This window comes from Pygocentrus nattereri, chromosome 9 (genome assembly GCF_015220715.1).
Source record: "Pygocentrus nattereri isolate fPygNat1 chromosome 9, fPygNat1.pri, whole genome shotgun sequence".
Lineage (NCBI taxonomy): Eukaryota > Metazoa > Chordata > Actinopteri > Characiformes > Serrasalmidae > Pygocentrus > Pygocentrus nattereri.
The window spans coordinates 3240455-3259404 of record NC_051219.1 but is presented as its reverse complement, the minus strand read 5'-3'; the positions used below and the strand labels follow the sequence as shown (position 1 = coordinate 3259404).

At 39.2% G+C, this 18950-nt stretch overlaps 1 protein-coding gene across 4 annotated transcripts; it reads right to left on the bottom strand.

Annotated features, from left to right (window-relative positions):
• Window positions 1-144: 144 nt before the first annotated feature.
• Window positions 145-18483, bottom strand: LOC108412194 (NACHT, LRR and PYD domains-containing protein 3-like). Of its 4 annotated transcripts, none has more exons than XM_037540896.1 (11): window positions 18383-18483; window positions 17725-18035; window positions 15525-15599; window positions 11886-13686; window positions 11151-11324; window positions 9226-9402; window positions 7786-7962; window positions 4551-4727; window positions 1839-2015; window positions 1393-1566; window positions 145-578 (listed from the first exon to the last, which is right to left on the bottom strand). In XM_037540896.1, the coding sequence occupies exons 2-11, from the start codon at window positions 17861-17863 to the stop codon at window positions 536-538; spliced, it is 3114 nt and encodes a 1037-aa protein (XP_037396793.1). In that variant the 5' UTR covers window positions 17864-18035; window positions 18383-18483; the 3' UTR covers window positions 145-535. The 4 variants fall into 4 exon arrangements, with proteins under 4 accessions (XP_037396793.1, XP_037396794.1, XP_037396796.1 ...); XM_037540897.1 differs by having other exon boundaries at window positions 17725-17948; window positions 18383-18480; XM_037540899.1 differs by lacking the exon at window positions 9226-9402.
• Window positions 18484-18950: the final 467 nt, after the last annotated feature.

Below are 18950 nucleotides of genomic sequence, written 5' to 3'. Positions count from 1 at the left end.
ATGATAGATTTCTCAAAATGTAGGAGGAAAAAGTCGGATATTAGACTCTGAAATGTAGTGGAGTGAAAGGAAAAAGTCGTCCAGAATGGAGAAACTTACATTTACTCAGTTACTCAGTTACTGTCCACCACTGAAAAAAAAAACAAGGTACGGCAAATTTATTTATATAGCACCTTTCATGCACTGCTATCATTCAAAGTGCTTTACAAATGAGACAATACACTTGTTAAAAAAAGTAAACTCGAATAGAAAAAACAATTAAAGGCACCATTAAAATCAGGATTCAAACAATATGTAAAAAAGAAAAACATTTAAATTTACAAAACTGAAATTAGCCTCGTTAAATGATCAAAATAAAAAAGTTAGATTAAGATTTTTAAAAACAATTCAGTTTTATTTAAAATAATCTAACAATCAAATTGAACCAAAGCAAAGCAGAGTGAAGAGTGATGGGCTGCTCTCGACAGGCTCAGACTTCTGGGTCAGATCAGAGGGAAGAGAGTCCTGAATGTCTCCAAGGTGGTGGCTTGGTGACCTATTTTCTATGGATGGGCAGTGCCGTGTGATCAATCACATACCTGCACACAATGCAACACAAGAGGGAACATTGAAAATGGCAGCACAAGGCACACGAAGGGAATATTATGACCAGGGATCGTAAAAATTAGCAGTGCCTATAGAACTCAGAACATGATTGAGTAAGGAGCAGTTGCTTGACTTGAATAATCAAGTTGTCTTGGCTTCCAGTGTGTCACAGTTCAGGGGCTGGATCCTTCAAAGGATGTGTTCTGTGAAGACGTGTCCTTCGAAGGCAGCTTAGACCTGCGAAACTAATCCAAAATGAGACAGTCTGATCTCTGTTTGCATCACAACACTGCTCTTCCTGCCCTTACCACTGCGCCATGCGACGCTGCTCCTGTCAAGTTCTTTTAAAGTTCTTTAAAGATGGGGCTTAATTTAAGTTTAGTTGTCTGGAGATGCTTCAGTGCCAGCTACTGATGAGGCTGTATTTGTATCATTAACCATTCGCCTTAGTTTAAATCCAGTATATATATAATTTTATTTATTTATTTATTTAAATATTTATTTATGTTCACAAATTGTCACCGGCACATAATGAAGCTTGGGGTATCTTGGCTAGTGAAGGATACACCTGTTGAATCCTTCATTGCCGTGGAAAAGAAGGACACGTTTCTTGGTTGCATATGAAGGAACCTTCAAAACGGCCTAGTCGCATCACTGTGACACAATCGGCCTTCAAATGCAGCCTCCAAAGGACACAGCCCCTGAATTGGGCCACACGGTCACTCTGAAAATGCCTCTAATCATTATTTTTTATTGTCTTATTGTAAGTGAATATGTGTGTGTAAAGTCACTAAGTCATTCACTCACTGTAGTTTCTCCAGTTTACAGTGTGGATCCTCCAGTAGACCAGAGACCTCCTTCACTGCTGAATTTCCTGGTTTGTTCCACTTCAGGTTGAACTCTCTTAGCTGTGATAAGCGGTTTGATTTCAGGGCTTTAACCAAAGTACCACTTTTACCTGTAATCCTGCACTCAGACAGTCTACAGAGAGAAGGAGAAAAACACCTCACACTAACAGCTCAACAAGCACTTGAGAAAAATGGTATTACAGTGTCATGATTATTGCCTTTTGTATATTAATGTATATTTACTTAAACTCCATAAAATTTCAATTTTTCCTGAGTGGCGCAACTGTCTAAGCACTGGCCCTGTCATCAGGAGATCTTGAGTTCGATCCCTGGTAGAAACATTACACATCACATACTTTGTGTGTGTGTGTGTGGAAACCCATACTCAGTAACACAGTAACATACCCTAATTTCTGCAGTTTACAGTGTGGGTCCTTCAGTAGATCAGAGAGCTTCTTCACTGCTGAATCTCCTGGATAATTCCTGTTTAAATTCAGTTCTTTCAGCTGTGATGAGGGGTTTGATTTCAGAGCGTTAGCCAGAGCAGCACAGCCTTCACCAGTAATACTGCACACAGCCAGCCTGCAGAGAGATGCATAAAAAGTCACAAGGCTCAGGAAGCACTTGAGAAAAACGGTATGCCAGACCAAAAGAGACATTCACTGTGCACTGTTCTTTGTCAGGAGTGGTATTAACAAACACTGCTATATTAGGGTTGGGCATGCTAGCTAATTTTGATATTTACTTTAATGAACTTGAGAATGGTTTGGAGACTGTGGCTCTGACTGAGATGAAGATGCTGAGATTTTTGTTGGGAGTGACAAGGCTGGACAAGATTAGAAATGAGCAGATCAGAGGGACAGTGAAGGTGGAGCAGTTTGGAGATAAAGCCAGAGAGGCCAGGTTGAGATGGTTTGGACAGGTGTTGAGGAGGAATAGTGGATATATTGGGCAAAGAATGTTGGAGATGGAGCTGCCTGGTAGAAGGAGAAGAGGTAGACCTCAGAGAAGGTTTATGGATGTCGTGAAGGTGGACATGGAGATGGTTGGTGTAAAAGTAGAGGAGGCAATGGATAGGGCAAGATGGAGGCAGATGATCCACTGTGGCGACCCCTAAAGGGAGCAGCCGAAAGAAGAAGACTTTAATGAACTTGAGTATTGTATGTATTGTATGTAATTGGTAGCTGTTCATGGGCACTCTCAAGATGCCATTCAAAGAGGTATCCGGAATTGTCATTACACTGAAAAAAAAACATAAAACCTACCAGAAAGATAGCAGAAATTTTAGAAGAGGGCAAATCAACAATTTGGTACATTATGAAAAAGAAAAATGCACTGGCTGGTTTAGCAACTCCAAAAAGCCTGGAAGACCATGGAAGAAAACTAAAGTGGATGATCACAGAAAAAAAAAAAACCTTTCACAACATGTAGTCAAGTCAGGGACATTCTAGTGAAGGTTGGCATATCAAGATGCCTTCATTAATGTAAATCGCCTTCAGTTTTGTCTTCATTAAGTGAAAAGCATGCTCACTTGGATTGAGGTCAGATGATTTGATCGGCCGTTTAAGAACAATCCATTTCTTTGGATTGTCCTATAGATTTTGCAGCATTTGACAGAGTCTGAGTGGAAAGTATACCTTTATACATTGCAGAGCTCATCCTGCTATCTCTATCAGCAGTCACATCAATGAACACCAATGATCAAGTTCCATTGGCCACCATACATGTCCATAACACTGTCTCCACCACATTTGACAGATGATGTGGTATACTTTGGATCATGAGCCCTTCCTTTCCTTCTCCACATTTTCTCTTCCCATTAAACATTTAACAGTATACTTTATATATGTATGGTATCATGGACACTTTAAAATACCGTCAATATGTTTAAAAAAAACTGCCTATTTCACCCATAGACAGGGGACACAGCAGCTGTGCTTTAACAAGCTCCCACTGGCACTACCATGTGGCACTTTGATCATATGTTAAGGCTGATATACACAGAATGTGATATGAAAATGTGAAATATTTGGACACAATTATTTTGCCTCAAAACTATACACACCAGACAACAAATCTGCCAAATTGTTTGTGGATTGCACAAAACAGGAAAATATGAAAGTGTGATGGATGCTTTCCACTTTGGAAAAAAAAGAGAAACAAGAGTTTCTACACCTCATTTCAGGAGCTAAAACCTCATGGATTTTTCTCATCTCTCTGTAACTCGGTCTTCAAGAGCATACAAGATTTGATTTGCTTCTCACAGAATGGGCAATCTGTGACAGCGGGCAGGATGCTGACCACTTTGGAAAAGTAAGAGGAGAACATGGAGTTCCTCAACCTCAATTCAGGAGCTAAACCTTTCTCTTACAGCTCGATCACCGTAACCCAGTCTGGGCTGATTTTAGAGATGCAGCTTCACATGAGACGGAGCACAGATGGGCCAACTGTAATCAATTGCTCTCACCACATATCAAGCAAACAGAGACACTGGGCTACTTCTGAAGATTGTGATCAATGTTGTGAAAATGTTTCATTTGATGTAACAGAGCTAGTCCAGCAACTTGGTTGTTGTCATGCCAAAAGCAGAGGCAACCGTGACTGGTCGTTGTGTATGATTAAGCTGTATTTACAATGCAGCTAATGTTGCTGTTTATTGTCCTCAGATTCAGTTTCTCCAGTTTACAGTGTGGATCCTCCAGTAGACCAGAGACCTCCTTCACTGCTGAATTTCCTGGTTTGTTCCACTTCAGGTTGAACTCTCTTAGCTGTGATAAGCGGTTTGATTTCAGGGCTTTAACCAAAGTACCACTTTTACCTGTAATCCTGCACTCAGACAGTCTACAGAGAGAAGGAGAAAAACTCCTCACACTAATAGCTCAACAAGCACTTGAGAAAAATGGTATTACAGTGTCATGATTATTGCCTTTTGTATATTAATGTATATTTACTTAAACTCCATAAAATTTCTATTTTTCCTGAGTGGCGCAACTGTCTAAGCACTGGCCCTGTCATCAGGAGATCTTGAGTTCGATCCCTGGTAGAAACCTTACACATCACATACTTTGTGTGTGTGTGTGTGTGTGGAAACCCATACTCAGTAACACAGTAACATACCCTAATTTCTGCAGTTTACAGTGTGGGTCCTTCAGTAGATCAGAGAGCTTCTTCACTGCTGAATCTCCTGGATAATTCCTGTTTAAATTCAGTTCTTTCAGCTGTGATGAGGGGTTTGATTTCAGAGCGTTAGCCAGAGCAGCACAGCCTTCACCAGTAATACTGCACACAGCCAGCCTGCAGAGAGATGCATAAAAAGTCACAAGGCTCAGGAAGCACTTGAGAAAAACGGTATGCCAGACCAAAAGAGACATTCACTGTGCACTGTTCTTTGTCGGGAGTGGTATTAACAAACACTGCTATATTAGGGTTGGGCATGCTAGCTAATTTTGATATTTACTTTAATGAACTTGAGAATGGTTTGGAGACTGTGGCTCTGACTGAGATGAAGATGCTGAGATTTTTGTTGGGAGTGACAAGGCTGGACAAGATTAGAAATGAGCAGATCAGAGGGACAGTGAAGGTGGAGCAGTTTGGAGATAAAGCCAGAGAGGCCAGGTTGAGATGGTTTGGACAGGTGTTGAGGAGGAATAGTGGATATATTGGGCAAAGAATGTTGGAGATGGAGCTGCCTGGTAGAAGGAGAAGAGGTAGACCTCAGAGAAGGTTTATGGATGTCGTGAAGGTGGACATGGAGATGGTTGGTGTAAAAGTAGAGGAGGCAATGGATAGGGCAAGATGGAGGCAGATGATCCACTGTGGCGACCCCTAAAGGGAGCAGCCGAAAGAAGAAGACTTTAATGAACTTGAGTATTGTATGTATTGTATGTAATTGGTAGCTGTTCATGGGCACTCTCAAGATGCCATTCAAAGAGGTATCCGGAATTGTCATTACACTGAAAAAAAAACATAAAACCTACCAGAAAGATAGCAGAAACTTTAGAAGAGGGCAAATCAACAATTTGGTACATTATGAAAAAGAAAAATGCACTGGCTGGTTTAGCAACTCCAAAAAGCCTGGAAGACCATGGAAGAAAACTAAAGTGGATGATCACAGAAAAAAAAAAAAACCTTTCACAACATGTAGTCAAGTCAGGGACATTCTAGTGAAGGTTGGCATATCAAGATGCCTTCATTAATGTAAATCGCCTTCAGTTTTGTCTTCATTAAGTGAAAAGCATGCTCACTTGGATTGAGGTCAGATGATTTGATCGGCCGTTTAAGAACAATCCATTTCTTTGGATTGTCCTATAGATTTTGCAGCATTTGACAGAGTCTGAGTGGAAAGTATACCTTTATACATTGCAGAGCTCATCCTGCTATCTCTATCAGCAGTCACATCAATGAAAACCAATGATCAAGTTCCATTGGCCACCATACATGTCCATAACACTGTCTCCACCACATTTGACAGATGATGTGGTATACTTTGGATCATGAGCCCTTCCTTTCCTTCTCCACATTTTCTCTTCCCATTAAACATTTAACAGTATACTTTATATATGTATGGTATCATGGACACTTTAAAATACCGTCAATATGTTTAAAAAAAACTGCCTATTTCACCCATAGACAGGGGACACAGCAGCTGTGCTTTAACAAGCTCCCACTGGCACTACCATGTGGCACTTTGATCATATGTTAAGGCTGATATACACAGAATGTGATATGAAAATGTGAAATATTTGGACACAATTATTTTGCCTCAAAACTATACACACCAGACAACAAATCTGCCAAATTGTTTGTGGATTGCACAAAACAGGAAAATATGAAAGTGTGATGGATGCTTTCCACTTTGGAAAAAAAAGAGAAACAAGAGTTTCTACACCTCATTTCAGGAGCTAAAACCTCATGGATTTTTCTCATCTCTCTGTAACTCGGTCTTCAAGAGCATACAAGATTTGATTTGCTTCTCACAGAATGGGCAATCTGTGACAGCGGGCAGGATGCTGACCACTTTGGAAAAGTAAGAGGAGAACATGGAGTTCCTCAACCTCAATTCAGGAGCTAAACCTTTCTCTTACAGCTCGATCACCGTAACCCAGTCTGGGCTGATTTTAGAGATGCAGCTTCACATGAGACGGAGCACAGATGGGCCAACTGTAATCAATTGCTCTCACCACATATCAAGCAAACAGAGACACTGGGCTACTTCTGAAGATTGTGATCAATGTTGTGAAAATGTTTCATTTGATGTAACAGAGCTAGTCCAGCAACTTGGTTGTTGTCATGCCAAAAGCAGAGGCAACCGTGACTGGTCGTTGTGTATGATTAAGCTTACAATGCAGCTAATGTTGCTGTTTATTGTCCTCAGATTCAGTCAAAGATTACAAAATCTATAACACAGTGCTTCACACTGCAGATGGATAATGACCACAAAAGCAGCCCAAGAGTTCTGAAGCCAAATAAGTGGATTGTTCTTAAATGGTCGAGTGAGTCACCTGACCTCAACACAACTGTACATGCTTTTAACTTACTGAAGACAAAAGTGAAGGCAAGAAAAGGCCACAAACAAGCAGCAACTGAAGGCAGCTGCAGTAAAGGCCGTGAGAAAAGCAGCTCAAAGGAGGAAGTTCAGCATGTGGTGTGATGTTCATGGGTTTCAGACTTCAGGCAGTCAATGAATGTAAAGGATTTGCATCCAAGTATTAAAAATAATCCTTGTATTTATAATGCAAAATTGCACAATTATGTTTGAGCCTGTTAAAATGGAGGGACTATGTACAAAATGGCCATAGTTCTTAAACAGTTAATGCAGTATTTTTGTTAAACCCCTTGGATTACACTTCAATCACATCCCGACTCCTCATTTAAAATCCATTGTGATAGTGAACAGAGGCAAAATAACAAAAATTGTATCACTGTCCAAATAATAGGACCTGACTGTACCTGGATGAATGCATAAATAATGTTGAAATAAACTCATAAAATTTATAGGGCAAGAGTTTGAAAATGCACTGTAACATTCTATGCAGCATACCTACATTTTATACTGCGCATGCTACACTATGAGGTGTGGCTTGGTGTGTCCAGTGTGTGGTGGCCTTAGAGCATTCTGAACTCATTCAAAAACAGTTCCATGTGATAGGCAGCTTTAAATTCAACACACAAAATCTCACTGTACATGTGTATATGAGAGTATGTTTCAACAATCAAAATATATATTATTGGTTTATATTATTCATTTTATTTAGCATTTTGTTGTTTTTTTTTTACAATATTCTCCTGTAATGGCCAGCATGCTGATAAACATTATTTTTGTGTATGTATAGACAATAAATCGGTAACTCACTCTAGTGTCTCCAGTTTACAGAGTGGATCCTCCAGTAGATCAGAGAGTTCCTTCGCTCCTGAATCCTTTAGTTCATTGTTGTTTAGATTCAGTTCTTTCAGGTGTGTTGAGGGGTTTGATTTCAGAGCTTTAACCAGAGCTACACAGCCTTTATCTGTAATGCTGCAATCAGACAGACTGCAAAGAGAGGAAAAATAAGACATTCACCTAAGTGCTTTAGATATTTGTGCTTTCTTCACTGCTGGTCACTCTGTTTTGCAGACATTGAGACTTTGTGAGCCAGATAAAGGTTCTGTATTGGTTTGTGAACTACACAGCATCCCATATGTTTAACAGTGTTGTTGAAGCAGTTAGTATCAAATAAACCTCACATTTGCAAAAACTCCTTTACATATACATAGTTACTTAGCAATTATTAAATTCATACAGAGACTATCATTACTACTGTACAATATGTGTTTACTAATATTAAGCAATGCTAATGTTAACACAAACACAGAGATCATCTATTTCAGCAGTGCAAAGCACAATAAAAGAACAAACAAACAAAAAAAAACAGCAAAAGTATTGCTGTGTGCTATTTACAGATACATAAATAGAAGAAGTGAAGATATAAAATACAATTATACTGAAATAATCATAAAAATGTGCAATACAAAGATAAATAAGTAAAATTGCATAAATATTATGCACAATGTAGTGGTTTAGGTTCATTCTGCTGTGGTGGTTTAGCTCCTAAAAGGATTAAGAAGTTTCATTCATGAGTCACAGCAACTCAGCTATGAAGTGGAAGACCACATAAAGTTACAAAGCAGGGTCAGTGAGTTTCTGTCTGTTTGTAGCACTCTTTGTAGCACAATACCGAGAAGATGTTTGTAGCACAATACTGAGAAGTATTGGCAACCTTGTCTGTTGCGTTCTGCGCATTCTTTTCCTGATTGTATCTTCTGTGTTTATGATATTTTTTCCCCCATTATCAATTCTCTCTTTTGGACAACCCTTTGGATGTGGTCCTTAGTTTATCACTCATTTGTCTTTTGGCTGTTCATGATTTTGATCTCGTTTACTTAATGTAAGGTAAGGGTTATTGTTGTATTATTGATTGAGCATGTCAACAAATGCTTAACTTAATACAAGTAAGCATTATTATAAGGTGTAACCAATTTACACCACATGAAGTTTGAATACAAAAAATGAATGAATTTTTATCAGACTACAGAATTCTGAACTGAAATCTTAAGGTTTATAAGACAACAGTATACAATGAAATATTATTAAGCACTTTAGGCTTTACAGCTGCCCACAGAGACAAACCAGTCTGCATTATTTGACTAGTTGACTAGTCAATGCTACTATACATAATCACTCTTTTACTTACTCCGTCACATATACAAACACAACACTGAAAGAGGGTTTCCAGATGTTCTACGAATAACTCACTGTAGTTTCTCTAGTTTACAGTGTGGATTCTTCAGTAGATCAGAGAGTTCCTTCACTCCTGACTCTCCTGGATCATTCCAGCTTAAATCTAGCTCTCTCAAGTGTGATGATGGGTTTGATTTCAGAGAGTTAATCAGAACTGCACAGCACTGACTTGTAATACTGCACATTTCCAGGCTGTAGAGAGAAGAAAAACTCATCACACTTGAATCACACATCTGGCAGGATCATCTATCAGGGATCAGCTTAATCAGGCTACTGGTAGTTGGCCCCTCCCATTTTCTACATCTGGGCTGCATTTAGCCTTGACAAAACATAGTAAAATGTTTATTTAAATGGAAGCAGTGCCTACATGGAAGTATTGCCCCTCTCTGTGTCATTTCTGAAGGGGTTTTACTTGGATACTTTTTCTGTATTTTTCGGACTTTCTACCCATTTTTGAATTTGATCTGGATTTTACCCATTTGCTCTATGCTGCTACTGCCATTCTCCAGTTGTTTGTTTAAGATAGTGTTTACTGTTTGTATTTTAAACATAATTAAACTCTGCATTGTATACCTGTGTCCAAGTGTTACAGAATATCTAGCCACAATGGATGCAGCAGATTAGCCCAGCTTATTTGAGGTAGAACCTGAGCATAGTAGAGTCATACAAATAATGCAACAACTAACTCAACTCAGCTCTGTTTTTAATGTTTGTTCCCAATACCTGGATGCAGAAGTACCTACTGCACCTAGCCTTTCTGATGATGCCAAGGTCATGTTAAGACTGTGCACAATCATCCTAGATGAGGAAAGGAGGTTGGTGAACAAATTCTGAAATTAAAGCAATGCTGAGATTTTCCACAACCAGTACAAATATTTTATAATGTCTGATGACCTTGAAAATGACCCAACCATTTTCAGTCCTTCATTAATGAAGTCCTGAGATATGCTGGGGAGATTTGCAGTCCCAAATATTAATGATATCATCATATTCTCAGCTTCCTTACCCAAACACATGCAATCCATCCATGGATCCATCCACACATGGATCGACAACTCAGCTTTTTCCTCAGCTTTGTGAATTTTGAACAGGTGGTTCATCCATGGCTTCAGTTCAATTACTGTACATCTCAAGTATCAAGGACAAATTTAGTCCCCACAATACAACCAACACAAGCACCCAATTCTACCATTCGTGGTGGAAGTGGATACCTCTGAGATAGAAGTGGAAGACCTCCTATCACAACATCAGGGTGAGTCAGCTAAATTATACCCCTGTGTATTTTCTGACTCCTCCCCTGATTGTTACCACCTGTTTCCCACCTGTCCCTCATCTTGCCTCTGTTACATAAGCCCTGTGTTTTGCCCTGGTCTGTGTTGATCTTTGTTTGATCTGTTTGATCATGTTTGTTGTATTGGATGTATTGTATTCTCATGGTGTTTGGTTCTTGTTTGAGGTTCTGTGTTCATTTTTGTCATGCCTGTCCCTCTTGCTTTGTGTGTCAACTGTTTGAACCTGGACCATTTTGACCATGACCCTGGATTTACCCATAATAAAAGTCGCTTATCTCAGCACATGCGTCTGCCTCCTCGCTCCCCAACATTACAGACATCTTATCAGTGTTTCACATATTAAGATTCAGCAAACTCTCAAACTTTATACTACAAATAAAATATTGTATATTAATAATGTTACCTATATTAACTAGATAGATTAACAATACAGAAGTGTCAATACTTGGATAAGCAAGAGGGAATGAAAGTAAAACAAGCTAAGAACAAGGAGTTTTACAGCAATAAGAGCTCAAAAAAATAATTAAAAACTACAGAGAAAATGAACTGCTTCAGATTTGAAAACATCCACAGGTGTTACTTTCTACCCTTCCTCAGTGAAAAGACAACAGCCCTGGGATATACTGAGACAGTTAGTCAGTAACTCACTGTAGTTTCTCCAGTTTGCAATGTGGCTCCTTCAGTAGATCAGAGAGCTCCTTTACTCCTGAATATCCTGGATTATTCCAACTCAGATCTAGCTCGCTCACGTTTGAGAGGTTTGATTTCAGAGCTTTAACCAGAGCAACACAGCCTTCTTCTGTAATACTGCAGTGACCCAGTCTACAGAGAGAATAAAAACCCCTCAGACTTACAGCTCAACACACACACACACACACAATATTTATTAAGTGACCCTTGTTAGTCCCACAAAGGGGAAATTTCACCTCCACATTTAACCCATATGTGCAGTAAAACACCACATACACACTAGTATCCACAGCACCCGGCGAGCAGTTAGGGGTTAGGTGCCTTGCTCAAGGGCACTTCAGTCACATATTGTCAGCTCAGGGGATTGGACCGGTGACCTTCTGGTCACAGGGCTGGTTCCCTAACCTCCAGCCCATGACTACAATGATGAACAATTAGGGCAACTATTTCAGGCCACACAATAAAAAGCACATATGCTGAATGACCACCTCATAAAAAACACTTGTCGATTCCTACACCCATTGTCCATGTATCAGCACCACCTAACTTTTAGGTGCACTGTGTAATTTTATAATTCTACTGTAATTCTGTTCTACAATGGACCATGCATTTTAACAGCACGTATGTTCTACTAACATGGTCCGCTTCTACAAATAGTGAAACAGTGAAATATTTATTAATGAACATACTCACACTGCTTTTCTGGATGCTTTGACCACTGGCAGAAGTCTCAGAAGACATTCTTCTGATGGGTCATACTTTCTTAGGATAAACTCATCTAACTGCTCTTCTGAGTTCAGTAACACAAACACCAGAGCTGACCACTGAGCAGGAGAGAGTTTAGCTCCACTGAAACCACTGTTATTGCTTCTATTCAGGTACTTTTGTACTTCCTGCACTAAAGAATGATCATTCAGTTCATTCAGACAATGAAACAGATTGATGGATTTCTCTGCAGAGGGATTCTCCCTGATCTTCTTTTTGATGTACCAGACTATTTGTTCTTTACTGTGTGAGCTCTTTCTTAGTTCTGGAAGTAGCCTTTGTAAGAGAGTCTGATTGGACTCCAGTGAAAAGCCTAGGAGGAAGCGAAGGAAAAGGTTCAGGTGTTCATTCTCGCTCTTTAAAGCCTTGTCCACTGCACAACTGAGGAAGTCAAACATTTGCGGCTTTTTGAAGAAAGCAAAACATCCAGTGGCTTGCTCCAGCAGCACATTTCTGTGGTTAGAGATGAACGAAAAAAATGCATATAAAGCTGCAAGAAACTCCTGAACTGTCAGATGAATAAAGCTGAAGACTTTCTCCAGGTGCAGTGCAGACTCTTCTCTGAAGATCTGAGTACAGACTTCTGAGTACACTGACACATCTTTGATATTAATGCCGCACTGTCTCAGGTCGTCCTCATAGAAGATTATATTGCCATTTTCCAGCTGTTGGAAAGCCAGTTTTCCAAGTGCCAGGATAATATTTCTAGTCTGGTGAAGATTGGTGTCTCTATTTCCTCTGCATTTTTGGCTGCTGTGCTTGATCTGGAAGTTCAGGAAGTATGTGAACATTTGAGTCAGAGTCCTCGGGATCTCTCCAATCTCAACTTCACTCAACATCTCCTCTAGCACAGTGGCTGAAATCCAGCAGAAGACTGGTATGTGGCACATGATGTAGAGGCTTCGTGATGACTTTATGTGTGTAATGATTTCTTTTGCAAGCCTCTGATCACTGATCCTTTTCCTGAAGTATTCCTCTTTCTGAGGATCACTGAACCCTCGTATCTCTGTTACCAGATTAATATGCTGAAGAAGGATCTGACTGACTGCTGCTGGTCGAGTGGTTATCCAGAGAAGAGAAGAACTGAGCAGCTTTCCCCTTATGAGATTTGTCAGCAGCACATCTACCGAGGCCGATTCTGTTTCATCAGATAAAATCTCATTTTTTTCTAAATGTAGTGGAGGTCGACACTCATCCAGACCATCTAAGATGAACATGACTGTGCAGTCAGCACAATTTATTAAGTCTATTAATCGAAATTGTTTGGTTTGTGGAAAAAAGAGGTGAAGAAGATCCATCAGGCTGAGCTTTTTGTGCTTTATCAAATTAAGTTCCCTAAAAGGAAGTGGAAATATGAAGGTGACATCCTGATTTGCTTTTCCTTCAATCCAGTCCAGAATGAACTTCTGCACAGAGACTGTTTTTCCAATTCCAGCGATTCCTCTTGTCAGCACAGTTCTGATGGGTTTGTCTTTTCCAGGTATGTGTTTAAAGATGTCATTGCATTTGATTGGTGTTTCTTGTTTTGGTCGTCTCCTGAATTTTGTTTCAATCTGTCTCACCTCATGTTCACTATTGACCTCTCCACTCCCACCCTCTGTGATGTAGAGCTCTGTGTAAATCTTATTCAGAAGCATTGAGTTTCCATCATGTGACAGTCCTTCCTTTATACTTCTAAATGTCTTCTCCAGTTCAGATTTGTGTGTTTGTTTACACACAGTGATGTATTCTGGTGAGACGACATACAGCAAACATCTTTCAGTGTTAGAAATGTTGATCTTAAATCAAAATCAAATCAACAAGGTCAAATCTACTCATGTCACTCCATTGCTGCATTACTTACATTGGCTTCCTGTAATTCACATCAAATTCAAAACAGGTGCTTTCATAGAAGGCCAAACACGGATAAACTCCCTTCCCAATGACAATTGTCAAAAATTCAAAGCTCAAATTGCAGCTCAAGTTTCAAGTACAGCTAGGTTTGACCTGCCATTCTTCAAGACACAAGAAAGACCAGAATTAAGACTCTTCTCTGTTCTGGCATTCAAGTGGTGAATCAGACTTCTACTGGCTGTCCGAACAGTCCCTCCCTGACTGTCTTCAGTCATTGACTGAATACAAATCTTTTTGTAAAGCATTTAAAGCTTGTGTCTTTCTGCTGTAGTGTTTTCCTTTCCATGTTTCAGCACTGTCTGTTGTTTCTGGCAGTGTAATTGTATTGTTTGCATGTTAAGTTTGTACTTAAAAAAGAAACAAACTGTGTTGCACAGTATGCATTGCTGGTCAGATAGCTCACTAAGACTAACCTAGCTGTTGGTGAGTGTTTGCCGATTTAATGACTTGCTGCTTTTCTCCTCCTTTGTTTTTGTGCTGTGAGTGTTGGCTTGCATGATATAGGTAGTGAGAGTGGATGATAAAAAACAATACAGAAATAGGACCCCACCATGACAAAAAGGGACTAAGAAATCCGTGAAGGGGAAACATAACAGTTCTATAAACACAACTGCAGTATAGACTTTCTGAGGAGCCCTGGTCAAGTTATACACTTTCTTGAAGTAAAATGAGGACTGTGCATAAATATGGCCACCTATTACAATCACAAAAGGTATATTATTTAAACTTAAGAATAATCTTCTGAAATTACGTTAACATCCTTGAATATTATTTAAAAATAACATCTGGTTTAAATCTTAAACTGTAAGCTGTAAATCAATAATTACCAAGAGCAGAAAGATTGCTAGATGGCTCCAAAAACTTTGGAAGCTTTGATTTCAGGCAAAGGGATTCTTCCTAATTAAATAAGCAAAATAAAACTCAAACTTCAAAAACATGTACATGACAATTTATGCTTTTTCAATATATTAAATTCAGTAAATAGATAATAAATTGCCAGGAATGAAATCATATTAATGTTTGTTCCATACAGAGATTTAAACTTCTTTACACTTCAGTGAAAGTGTTTAATTAGACAATCGGTGCTCAAACAAACAAGTGTGTATGTATGTAAATATGCACCACGTATGTGTTATGTAAGTATGCACAATTAATAGACCTTGGCTTTTAATGTTGCGGAACGTATGCGCCAACTGTGACAATTGAGGGGGATTCTAGAAGCTTCTATTAGGGCTCTTTTTATTAGTTATCTTGGTTTATTACTCTGTACTAACATGTCTGGTAGACTTCTCAATTACATGTGTTGCATTTTTTCTGTACTTTGAGCTCAGTGCAGTGGAAAACATTACATTTACATTTATGGCATTTGGCACATGCTCTTATCCAGAGCAACTTACAATTCAATAATTTTACACAGGTGGCCAAGGTGGCGTCAGGAGTCTTGCCCAAGGACTCTTATTGGTATAGTGTAGGGTGCTTGCACTGGTATGGGATTGAACCCCAATCTACTGGTGGGGGGATTGAACCCCAGTCTACAGTGTAGAAGGCATAGGTGTTAACCACCACACTATACTATAACCACAGACATGTTCAAAAGATAAACTATTTAATAAACATTGCAGTGAACAACTAGTAAATAAGCAGTGTTATCTACATATGGACCTTCAGACTTGCCTTTAGTGAGAGCAGAAGCACCAGGAGAGCATCCAGCCTGAACTGAGCTGCTGCTGGAAGTGGGAGCTTCCTGAGCTGGAGGGGAGATAAAGAGAAAATCAGGACTTAGTAACACTTTCTGTGCTTACCATGTTTATAAAAATTCATAAATATATTCACTGGCGGCTAGATAGAGTTTTTAGAATAGTCTCTATTTATAAGTATTGGATTTATAATTGTTGTTGACTAATAATAATTATTTTTGGGGTCTGAAAAGATGATGTCTACTATATTTGTAATGGTCTAGCCACAGGAGGTGCCACAAGTTCAGGGAACTCTAATTCCCAGAAGCCATCAGGCTGATTAGGCCCAACATGGCATGCCTGTGGACAGCAATGCTTTTGTCACACCTTTGTAGAAGGGTGACTGGTACAGTACTTAGCCCAGGTGGGTATTTATACAAAAAGAAATGAATAGAAAGAAAAGAAAAGAGGGCTGAAAACAAGAGTTTGCCCAAAAACAAAAAAGGGGAAAAGACGAGGGGTAGGGGGATAAATTGCCCCAAAACTACTTAAAAGTCAAAGGCTTGAGGAAGAAACGGCTCCAAGCCATGCTAAAAGTGTTTGTTCCACAAAGAGTAAACAGGTGAAACATAAAGCTGATCTTATCTTTTATTCCACTTTCCTATCCCAGCCTTTGTTTGAGCACGCTGCTTTCAGCGTCCCCTTTGTTTGCCCTTTCCCGCCATATTTTAGCCCTATTTGTTGAGGTGTTTTTCCCAGTTTCGTCTGTGCTTCCTGGTGTAGCAGTAACTCCTTGGGCCACCTTTCAGTACCTCAGCAGTCTGGCTCTGAGCCACCTCACCCCAATGTAGACAATCACACCGTTCATGCCCAATTACCTCATTAATCCATTTAAGACCCTTTGTCGCAGGTTTTCCTCTCTGCACTTGGGTTCCCCTCCCCCATGTATTAATATGATTTGTTTTCGCTTTTTGGCAAGCACTGTTTTTTGTTTGTTTGTTTGTTTGTTTTGTTTTATCAAATAGGGTAAAATTTGGTTTGTTTTTAGCTTAATTGTTTTTGCATAGTTGTTGACCTCAATGAACTGGATAATCATACAGTTTAATCTCAGAGCTGTGATCTCAATGTACAAAAAACGAGAATGTTACCCCCACACGCATGGAACATACTTTTTTTTTTCAAAATCTTCATTCGTTTTTGAATAAACTAAAGAAAACTGATTTATTATCAAACATACCTTCCACATACATCCTGAGATCTCTGCTTACCTCACCTTCAACTTCTCTTTCATTTATCATTTCCTGTTATTCCCTTACTTCTGTGTCTGTCTGCCTCTGTTGCTCATTCTCTCCACTGCTCTTTCACTTTCTCTCTGTGACTCTGTGAAGCTGTTTAGCTGTTTTACTGTGAAATTAATTGGCTCGTCTCCTTGGTTATAAATTGCACATCTTTTTGTTTTGTTTTGTTTTTTTTGTTCACTAAGCCTCTCGTTTATGTATTTTCTTTTTCCCCAAAAAATCTTCCATTTTCAAGCAAAATTGATGCCTCTCAATGTGATTAGATGGCAATGATAAGGAAATTATTCGGATTGTTATTCAAATTGCAGAGTTAAGGTTTTCCACAAGGGGGGCTACAACCACTTAGATCACTTTGTGTGCATCACTGAAATAGAGTAAACCAAACACCAGCATGAAGTGAACAGTAACACAGGAATAAATTGTTTATATGACAAGTTTATTAATGAGACTGACATTAACAGTGGGTAAAGCTGTAGTTATTCAGAAACAATGTTCCGTATTTTGCTGATGTATGATGTTTTTATTTGCTGTCCTTCACTGGACAAAAAAAAAAATCTGTCATTGTTTTTCACATAGTCATAGGTCAGGGTTCATATATAATATAATGTGTGTGTATCTATCAGTTGATCTGTCTGTCTTATAGATAATAATATATGATGCAGTATGATTGGAAAAAATATTTTTCTTACAGCACAGAATTATATTGAATTAACTTGGTTTGCACTGATTGATCAGACTTTTCTAGCAGGTGTTAAACTGACCCTCTGTCTGTTACAGTGAAACCACCCATGGGCTAAACTGTAACACCACACCTCCAGTAATTTTTGGTGGAATTGTACATCAATGGTAGGAGCTAAAAACAAACTTCAAATCTCAGACTTCTCAGACTTTATCACTCACCTCCGTATATGTTGTTTATAACCGTCAGTGATCCTTGAACAGTGTTTCCATCGATCACAGGAGCACAGGTGGTTCCTCCTGTCTGAGCTGTGATGTTAGTCTGGGCAGGAGTTCCGTGATCTGGAGTCTGAACTTCCATTGTTTAACGGAAAGGCCTTTGGTCATCAAGCCAGAGAGTCAATTCAGGCTGGTCAGGCTTCAGTACCCATGTGTCTGACTTTTCTCTAAAAGTTGAATACGAGGTTTTCTTCACAAAACACGCTGCTAAACTGACTACGTTTGTCACCACAGGAGAAACTGCAGCACTTCCTCTGTCAAAAAATGTGAAGTGAGTATTGTTTCTTAAGCAAGAACTTCCTGTAATTTGGGAAATTTTGAAGGATGTACCATGCAAAAAAATAATAGACGGTAAAAGAATAAACTGTCATTTATACAATTTGTCCCCCACATGAAATTTGTAATGGAAAGAAAAACACATTGTAGGCTACATTACACCTGTTCGGTAACACTTTAGAATACTGGTTATATTAATGTATCATGTATCTTCTAATTCTAAATGCCCCCCACCAGTAAAGTCAAGATATGTGTGTGTGTTCGCGCATGTGTTTGTGTGTGTGTGTGTTTGTGTGTGCATATATAGTATATATACATACAGTACCTCATCTTTGCTTCAGAATATCAGAGTAAATGTTGGAATTCATGTTTCCCAGTGCCGGCAGCACTCATGCAGCTCCAGACCAAGATGCTACCACCACCATGCTTGACTGTAGGCAAGAGACAGTTGTCTTGGTACTTCTCACCAGGGCGCAGCCACACATGCTGGACACTATCTGATCCAAACAAGTTTATCTTGGTCTGACAAGAACAATGTTCTGTTCACTCTGTTTTTTTTTTTTCATTTCGTTTTGTTTTGTTTTTTGTTGCTGTTCTGTGATGGACCGGCAACCTGTCCAGGGTGTATCCTTCCTTTTATCCAATGTCAGCTGGGATAGGCTGCAGCAAACCCCACGACCACAAGGAATAAGTGGCTTAGAAAATCTGTGTTTTTTGTTTTTATGTTGCTGCTTTTGTTACACTAGACCAGGTCAAAACAAGGTCATAGATAACAAATTCAATCAGGTCATAACATGGTAACTTTAATAAAGGTCTCCAGGTGCATTTCGCAATAAATGTCACCTTTTTCGGAATTCTTTTCATATTGCAGATCAGTGTCATTTCTCTGACCT

What these genes read in the sequence shown, in the direction of transcription:
- LOC108412194 (XM_037540896.1), bottom strand. Translation starts at nt 17,863, where the DNA reads ATGGAAGTTCAGACTCCAGATCACGGAACTCCTGCCCAGACTAACATC. An exon ending in AAAGCATCCAGAAAAGCAGT is followed by an intron (nt 11,325 to 11,885) that starts GTGAGTATGTTC and finishes TTCTCTCTGTAG; the next exon opens with ACTGGGTCACTGCAGTATTA. An exon ending in TGTAAACTAGAGAAACTACA is followed by an intron (nt 7,963 to 9,225) that starts GTGAGTTATTCG and finishes CTCTCTTTGCAG; the next exon opens with TCTGTCTGATTGCAGCATTA.